Here is a 9,616-nt window from a genome sequence, read left to right as displayed (position 1 = left end):
AACTCGGCACTTGTCCTGAACCGCTTAAATGAGCGCTGAAACTCATCAGTGTGCAGTTGCGTATGAACAAAGCCCAGCAGATCGACCCCTCCTGTCTCTCAGCCAGTAGGCAGCTGATCACATGCTGGTCACATCAGCATCAGCATTATAAACAGGCCGAGACAATGGCTGCCTGCAGAGCGGCTTTCAATGAGTCAGCAAACACACACACCTCACTGACCTATTTGTGTGTGTTTGAACAGGACAGACCATTATAAATATGAGCTGTATTCAAAGTGATATTTACTAGAGTGATCTGTCACTATAGTTACAGGCATTAAAGAAGCTGATTTACTTTGGTTATTTTTCAATCCCCACTTGTCTGTATGTAGAGGATTAGATTTAGGGAGTCACACCTGTTAGTCAATACGGCTGTTGAAACCATTGTGGGAATGCGGCCTGTTAGGTTTTATTCCATAAAGTTTGATTCTGTTAGGACGGTAGCCGTGTGTATGTTACCTGTGCGCGTGACTGTTTTAGCCCGAGGTAGCGTGGCGGCAGTGTGTGTGTCGTCTGTGCCGTCCAGCTGCAGCTCGTCTTCGTTCTGAATCAGAGTCAGATCCTGCATGCTGAAACTGCTCAGCTTCTCTGATAACACACCCTGACCCTGCAGTTCAATAACACAAAAGATTCAAATATTACAATTGCAAAATCTTATCCAAGGCACATCACAATTATACTACACTTGTACATATGACAGTAAAGTTCTTTGCACAGTTTGAATAAAAGACAAATGTGTATTGAACAGTGACCCTGCCCTACACTTTGCAAAACATATAAAGATATGTTTCTTACTCAACGTTACACAATATGCAAAAGAAAAAAAAATAAACCTGCTCTTCACAATAGCACCTAGCAATCTCAGTAATAAAGAATTTTTTATGCTGGACCAGTAGGTCAGAACTTTACTTACCCTGGATTTTTTTAAATATAATTATATAAAATTATAATTATATTCACTAATGTTCAAAATTAATACTTTTATTAATTAAGGACACATTCAATTGTTCAAAAGTGTCAGTAAAGACATTTATAATGCTACATATAATGCTTTTGAATGCTTTCTATTTGTCGAATAATCCTAAACAATTCTACAAAAATATTAAGCAGCACAACTGCTTTTAACATTGATAATAAAAATAAGAAATCTGAATATATATCAGCATATTAGAATGAGTTCTGAAGGATCATGTGACTCCGAAGACTGGAGTAATGATGCTGAAAATTCAGCTTTGCATCACAGGAAGAAATTACATTATAAAATATATTCAAATTAAATATAAAGCAGTTATTTTAAAAAGTACAAATATTTCACAATATTACTGCTTTGCTGTATTTTGGATCAAATAAATGCAGGTGAGCTTTAGCTTTCTATCACAGGAATAAATTACATAACAGAAAATAGTTTTTTTTTTATTGTAGTAATATTTCACAATCTTTCTGTTTTTACAGTTAATTAATTATTATTATTTTAGATAAATTAATTTCGAGCCCTGACCCACAAATGCATACTTCATCTAACACAGTGATTTCACCTTTGTGGCTGCTGTGACTGCTGCAGTGGCAGCAATATTGAGTCCTCTCTTCCCAAACCGCATCATGGTCTCATAACTGCGGTCTTTAGCCTGGGTTATGTACTCATCAATTTCCTGTAACACACATATACATCACGCATGACAAATCCATTACTCTGCCTCAACTCTCTGATTGGTGGAGTGTTCAGGAAACCTGTTTGAAAACAATCTTTGCAAACCGGTTTGAAGATGCCAAAAATTTTATTTCAATTTATGGGCAAAAAAGAAAAATTAGTCATCTTTAACAATATTTTGATTACATTCAAGGGGGCAAGGTGTATCAGTACCTTTTCTTTATTGGAGAGCGTGGGGTGCACAAACTTGCGGTACAGCACACTGGAGCCCTTGGTGTACGGTGACAACAGCCAGATAACAAAGGCAATCTTCAGCTCAAAATAAAATGGAAACCTGGAAAATTGGAGGTCAACATTTAACAATTAATGCAATAAAAGTTACATTAAATTAATGATCATTAATAATAGGGTGATAAATGATGACAAATACACCACTACACATAAAAAATGTGAAAAATCAAATGTATATAGCATGATAACAAATATATCTGAAATAGTCTAAAAACATTATTAACAACTGACTGACCAAGAGAGAAGCATATCAGTGATCGTCTCTGCTGTTGTAAATAACGCAAACACTATCCAGTACATCATCCATTTCACCTGAGGATGGAAACACACACAGATGTTATAATCAAGCATGTGTGTGCATAACATTAGCATGTATCAGGTCACATGTTCTTGCTGAATATAGCCTCGTGTGTTATGCATGACTGCCTTATGAAAAACACTACACTGCCAGTTATGTCTCCATCTGTACTGCCAATTAGATTAATACCCATTTGGGTAATTATGATAGGACACATCACTATGGTCATCTAAAACTCATTTTGCATTTATAAATTCATCTCCATAAGACAATAGAAGAGGTTATACAATGGCCAAACTGTCTTTACTAAACATGAATGGAAGGCAGCGCTTTTGTAATACAGATGAGAGATGCTAAAAATGGTGTCTGAGGGAGTAAACTGCTGCCCTAGTGGTTTCCATAGCAACCAGTAACCTGAGACTCCAAGATGAGATATATATATAATTTTTATGATTTTATTATTATTATTATATGGGTGTTTATTCCAAAGGGCTTTCCTGAGCAATCTCTTTTAAAACGTATATAATTTTGCCACTTTCCATGTATAGGGTACAAACCGTTTTTTTTTTTCTTGCTGTTGTTCTTTGTTTTTGTTTTTTGAAGAGCAAATCAATTTGACTAAAAGGGTTAAAAAAAATGTCAAATCAAAATTTGATAAAAATTTGAAAAAAAGTTAATTTATTATAATAGTATATAATGTATAATATATACATACATACATATATATATATATATATATATATACAACCTAGAATAAGATTTTGTTTATTAATTGCCATTAACTGGACATTAAGAGGAGTATATTCAATCCTGCCGACTATAACATTACAACAGAGTCAACTTTCAGGCTAATTGATGCCATCCTGAAATACTCACATACTCCTTGACGTTTTTCGTCTTCACAGCCTTATAAGAGGAATAGGCTGGGTAGAGGGTCCCGAAGGCCAGGCTGCAGAGAGAAAAGACTCTTATTAAACACACAACACAGCAGACACAGACAAGCTCATCTTACCATCACACCAACTCACTTCAGCATCTACAATTTCACTTGCACCATCACCTCAAGTTAAATCACACAATTATGACACTTAAAAGGCTGCCTATTTAGAGTAAGTGTTAAAGGTAAGATAGATATCTCCGGTTCATTCAGATCCAACAAGAACAGAAATAAATCAGTTTATAAATCACACATCCAATATACTGGTGGCTGATCAAAATATTCAGAGCTGTACTTCAGTGAAAAGCAAACCCATAAAACTTATCCCAGTCAACACTAGCCCTACTGTACATGCCTGATGACGTTACTGAGAGCAAACACTCTGAATCTGAGAGCCATTAAAAGTGAATCATTTATGAAAGGGAGTCGGAGCGCACAGAGACGGATGTACACACAAAGGGACCAGATAAGACGCAGATGCCCCACATGTGCAGCATGCACTCGGACATGTGCTCTCGTTCACTTGCGCTCCCAGACACACAAACATGCCGTTTTGTGCTGATGTGACAAAAGCTGAACGTTCTGCAATGGCAGATCCAGAGGATGTCAGGATACAGGACAGACCACACCTACCCACTGAATGCACTGCAGACAGCTGGCATGAGTGCGTCCCAATAACGGTGTTCTGTGGCTACAGGCAAGACACTGGGGCTTGTAGTATTTTACTCCTGTTAGACATTACTGCTGCTTTTGACACAATATCTCATGCTGTCCTTCTTGAAAGATTGCATACATGGTTAGGCATCTCTGGTATTGCACTTGAATGGTTTAAATCTTATCTTACAAATCGCTTTCAATTTATCTGTTTGGGTAAATGTCAGTCTGAACCAACATTAGTACAGCAGGGTGTTCCGCAGGGATCTGTACTTGGGCCTATCCTGTTTAGGCCCATATCAAAAAAATTATTTCAAAAACTGCATTTTTCCATTTAAGAAACATTGCAAGACTCCGTCCTTTTCTATCATTGCCTGATGCAGAAAGGCTCATCCACGCCTTTATTACATCGAGGCTTGATTACTGCAATGCACTTTATGTTGGTCTCCCTGATAAGTCTATTAAGAAATTACAATATATTCAGAATTCAGCTGCTCGCGTGCTAACGTATACAATTGCCCGTCAACATATTACTCCGGTACTGCATAACTTGCATTGGCTTCCTATTCAAGCGCGTATTGATTTTAAAATCCTGATCTTAACTTATAAAGCTATTCATCGGACTGCCCCTTCCTATATATCCAGTTTAGTTGCTCCTTATACTCCCGCTCGCTCTTTGCGCTCAGCTGGGTTGTGTATCCTTCAGCAGCCTGCATATAAATTAAAAACTATGGGTCGTAGAGCTTTCTCTGTCTCAGCTACACGACTGTGGAATGCTCTACCAGCCAGAATTAGAGATTCTCCGACTTTGAATTGCTTTAAGACATTTTTAAAGACTTATCTTTTTAAAGTTGCTTACTGTAACTGAGTATGTTTATACTGTTTTATTGTGTGTTTATCGCTGTTATTTTATTATGCTTGTGGTTGTGCTATGGGTTGAGAAACCCATGCTTGTTGTTGTTACCAATGTTTGCAGTTGTAGTGCTTTGGGTTAAGAAAAGCGCATAATAAATAAAATGCATTATTATTATTATTATTACTGCAGGCAAAACCATCGTTTTTTTCATGGACTGCTCAATTTAGATATTTTGGGCTATTTGGCTTTCCATACAATATAGTGTTTGAGACTAACGGGGGAAAAAACATTCAAAATTATTCAAATTTTTTCCAAAAATGATTGCACTTTATCTATTTGCACCTGTAGATTTCAATTACAAAGGCCAGTTTCTTAAAATGAGTGCTTTCTCATACACTGAGACAAAAATCTCCACTTCAGCAGCGCTTACAGTTTTATCCCTATCGATATTCTGAAGGTTTTTTTTTTATATAGAGGAGGCTGCTTATATACAATTTGCCTCATTTTATAAAATTTTTATTCCTAAAATTAGTGAACTTTTCTGGCTGATTTATGGAGTGATGAAATTAGATCCAAGATGCCCTCTGTAAAAACCTTTGACTCTAATACAGTATGTCGACAAAATAAAATGATTATTTCGAATGTGGCTTTATTTATTGTTCAAATTTATCTTCTGGGATGTATGCAAATTAGTGCATATTTAATTAGATAGATGCCTCATTTGCATATATAAACATACCATTGCAGAAAACTCGTAATACAAAAACAGTTTGCAATTCTTAATTAATAAAGACAATGGGCAAGTATAGTGATATATATTTTTTTCTACCCTATTCACCTGGGGCGTCTTGCCTTTAAAACATGGTACTTATGGTGCATTATATTCAGTAAATGCATATGTTCATATAGACTGTGTGTAATGCATAATGAAGCATGAGGACAGCGAGGCAGTCTGGCGCGTGGCAGACCACATGCCCTCTGTCCCATTTGTTAGCCCGACTCCTATAATGCACCTGCTAGCCACAGATAAAGCCACAGCAAAGAGCATTCCATGAGATTCAGCAAAACCACGATAATGATACCTGATGTTTGTTTCTAATGGCCTAGATCTAGGCCAACAACCTTATAACAACAAATTAAACCGCTCCCATTTGTGCCCAAGCAGTCTTTGAAATAGTATGACCTGCACATGCATTGTGGAGCAAGGCCTGAGCGTTTGATGTAATCAATGAATCGGGAAGTTAGTAATCTGAGTTGGCAGACTGGGTATGATCCAATGTGAATGAAAGTCACCTGACAGTAAATCCCACTAGGAACCCATCTGAGACCCAAACATAACAAATGTGTGAGTCAAATGGACCAGATTGGCCTCCTTTACATTACAGTACGTAACATTACTAGCAGGAACAAATCAGACAGGCCTTCTTACAGAAAACCCCTCATCAACCCATCTCAGAAGTCACTGATCACAGTTAGTCATTTAAAAAGGGACATTTGAATGTATGATGATCAGCATATTAGGAGATGATGTGATGGGTGTGTAATATACACAACAGCTGTTATGTTTAAACCCTGCCAACATGTTTTTAAGCCAAAATCATAATTTATTATTCTCTATTGATGTGTTTGGTACATTAAGGCACAATATCATACATAGGGCACTTTGCTCTGTGGAAATCGTGCACACAACAACAAGCAATACAAATGTGAACCCTCGTCTGGATGAAGTCATCGCTTTGTTTAATTAATTTAACCCTTTGTGTAATTTATAAGAGTAGCCGAATTAATTTAAATCCATCTAAATATTGATAATAAAGCATTTTAATTACAAAACAGCAGAAATATCTTCCATTTCCATTGAAAAGCGTCATGTATCCGCAGCAACACAAACACAAACACACACACACACATATACACGTACACACACACACGCGCGCGCGCCGCATAAACACTCACACCACCATCCGCGAAATGATCCACGACACCATCTTGATCTCTGCGAGGACTTCTCCTTATTTCAGTCGATTATTCAGCATCTCCATTCCGAGCGCAGGAGGAACCCCAGCGGATCTTGTGAGTCTGTGTCTCAGTGCAGCAGTCAGTGAGGATGACGGGGAGCCGCTGCATATGCGCTCAGTCAGCCCGCGTCTCTTAAAGGGACAGCGACATCTTTGCACCTGCTTCGGTTATTAAAAAACAAACAAACAAACATTCATTTATCTGTTTCATTGCTGCCCTCACAAATATTTCACATGGTACCCATAACAGTATTGTTGTACATACTTATTGTTACCACAGTAAAGTTTGCACCAAATCTTTAAGTCAATTTCAAAAGTTTCATTTGAAGCTCAAAATGTTGCAAGCCCAGAAGTAGGCCTATTCTTCTTATATTTTACTATAATATGTCTGGCCTGCTGACCTTTAAAGCTGTATTTGTGTGAACTGTTGGGTTTACATGAATGTGCAATGTTATATTGGCTACTGCTGAAACTACAATCAAGCAAACGCTCAAAACAATTAATTGTACAATACATATTTACAAATTTTAATATTGTAATACTGCAATGCAAAAATAATACACAGAACAAACTGTTAGTCAAGACAACATGTGCTTCTGAGTTGCTGTAAGGGTAAATGAAAATGTGCTGTCATAGACTATTACAAAAATAGTTATATAATTTATATTAACAGCCATTTACTTTATAATAACGCTCTCTGGAATCACACAAACACATACAACAAAGAAACAAAAACAAAGAAAATTATATATAAACTATATATACTATATATTTGTAGTGCATGAGCATGTAAACACACCTATTACGGAGTCTTTTTGTGGGATTATGTACACAAAGCAGTGTGTGTCTAGTGTCTAGTGCGTATAGAGGAGAGTGTGTTTCTACAGGTGGTTTGTACAGGCCCTGTAGCTGAAGACCCCTCACTGCCGAGGAGCAGCAAATGCAGGACGTCCAGCCTCAAGATCAGGACAGTCCAGTCAGTCCTTCAGCAGATGAGTCCTTCACATCTGAGACATCTGGACTGTGACGAGATCACGAGGAGGAGGGTGAGTTTACCGTCATAACCCAAAATATAACACACAACCTCTCCTTATAAATGATTATTTTAGGTGTATCTATTAAAGAAAATGTATGCTTTAAATAATGTACATGTAAACATTTCTTTTCGTTTTTTTAGTTTTAAATTACCATTTGCCGTTTTTTGCAGTTCATTTAGTCCTGCAGTGTGAACTTAAATAAAATAAATAACTAGTAACTACAATTATTTATCTTGCAATAGACCTCATTTGCTGGACGTATGCCATCGGCAAGAAGTTGGGGAAGGAGGCTGTCTTTGAAGGGACCCGCTGTGAGGACGGCCTTCAGGTGGCTGTGAAATTCACAGCGAAGACAGAAAACAAGCTGTACCTCAGCCTTGTAAGTAGTGCAAGCACTGTGCTCTCTGTCATCTCTCATTTACTGTTTGCAATTTATAAGATCTTAAATTCATGTAAAACACAGAGTACAGATATTTCAGTAGACAAACCGACTGAGCTGAATGTTTATTTGAGAAACTGCTTCCATCTGACCATCATAAAGCAATCTTTCTTCTAGCCTGACCATCCCAGTCCGGTTCCTCTAGAGGTGGCTTTGACAGTCAAGGCCAATCAAGGCTGCTGTTTACCATGATGACCAACCGTTATCCGTACAGCAGCGATATAAAACTGATAGACACTGATGTCTGGATCGAGCCCGGCCTCTCAGATGGTAAGAACTTCATTACAACAGAGAAGAACAATTGCAATTCTTAATCTTAATCATGCAAAACAGAGAAAATAGCGGCTTTATAAATAATGGCCTTATGGATAATGCATGAATCTCTGACTGTTTAGAAAGCAGGTGTGAAGTTGAAGGAAATAATCAGAAATTTCTCTCATTTTTCTGCACAGAATGATTCTGTTTTATTCCCGGTTGCCTAAAGAGTGACCCGGAGCAGAGGGTTCATCTGGAGGAGATGCTCTCCCATGACTGGTTCAAAGTAAGTCTAACACAAGCTAAAATTATTTGTTTGTTTTTGTCTTTTTGTTGATTTGATGTGATCAGAATCCCTGCTGCAACTGTTATATAGTCAATCATATACACTGCACATGATGTCAGATGTATTTTTATACCTTATGAAGTATGTTTGTGTAATTTGTATAATTTCTCATTGTGTTTCAGGTCGTGGTGAAGAGGGTCAGTCTTGCGTCTGGGACTGAGACTGAGACAGCTGACCCCTCCATCTCTCCAGCTTTAGCGTCTTGCGGGGCTGGCAGGCCTTGGTTGTGTCTGATCCAAAAGTTCCTGCCATGGACAAATGAGTCCCAAAGAAATCAAGGCCGCTTTAGAAAACAATGTGAATGCTGCTGCTCCAGAATCTGCTGAGGTCAGAGAGGTCAGAGTCACAGGCACCACAGAGGTCACTCCACAGGGTACCTTTCCAGAGCTTCTTGTCCCGGTCTGAGGTTTTCTGCTGCTGTTGCAAACCCTGAAGAGGTTTCTGACATGATTGACCGGGTCACACTGAAGTCGTGGCCTAATGGTTAGAGAGTTGGACTCGTAACCCAAAGGTTGCGGGTTCGAGGCTCATACCGGCAGGGATTATAGGTGGTGGGAGTGAATGTACTGCGCTCTCTCCCACCTTCAATACCACGACTGAGGTGCCCTTGAGCCGCAGCATAAATGGCTGCCCACTGCTCCGGGTGTGTGTTCACTGCTGTGTGTGTGCACTTTGGATGGGATAAATCCAGAGCACTAATTCAGAGTATGGGTCACCATACTTGGCCACATGTCACGTCACTTTAAAAAGAATAGCAAAGTAGTTCCAGTAAGGCCGTCCCAGTGTTTGCGGTCGTAG

At 38.4% G+C, this 9,616-nt stretch overlaps 1 protein-coding gene across 2 annotated transcripts in view; it reads right to left on the bottom strand.

Annotated features, from left to right (window-relative positions):
• Window positions 1-6,850, bottom strand: part of LOC107703657 (receptor expression-enhancing protein 2) — a 15,420-nt gene extending 8,570 nt beyond the window's left edge. For both annotated transcript variants that reach the window (XM_016506378.1, XM_016506380.1), the window contains exons 1-6: window positions 6,680-6,850; window positions 3,153-3,225; window positions 2,214-2,290; window positions 1,901-2,021; window positions 1,575-1,688; window positions 499-646 (exon numbers count right to left, since the gene is read on the bottom strand). In XM_016506378.1, coding sequence (XP_016361864.1) covers window positions 499-646; window positions 1,575-1,688; window positions 1,901-2,021; window positions 2,214-2,290; window positions 3,153-3,225; window positions 6,680-6,711 — 565 coding nt within the window. In that variant the 5' untranslated portion in view covers window positions 6,712-6,850. The remainder of the gene's footprint in view (window positions 1-498; window positions 647-1,574; window positions 1,689-1,900; window positions 2,022-2,213; window positions 2,291-3,152; window positions 3,226-6,679) is intronic.
• Between the last annotated feature and the right edge of the window lie 2,766 nt (window positions 6,851-9,616).

This window comes from Sinocyclocheilus anshuiensis, unplaced genomic scaffold (genome assembly GCF_001515605.1).
Source record: "Sinocyclocheilus anshuiensis isolate Anshui unplaced genomic scaffold, SAMN03320099.WGS_v1.1 scaffold1027, whole genome shotgun sequence".
NCBI classification, from domain to species: domain Eukaryota; kingdom Metazoa; phylum Chordata; class Actinopteri; order Cypriniformes; family Cyprinidae; genus Sinocyclocheilus; species Sinocyclocheilus anshuiensis.
This window is presented reverse-complemented; position numbering and strand designations above follow the sequence as displayed.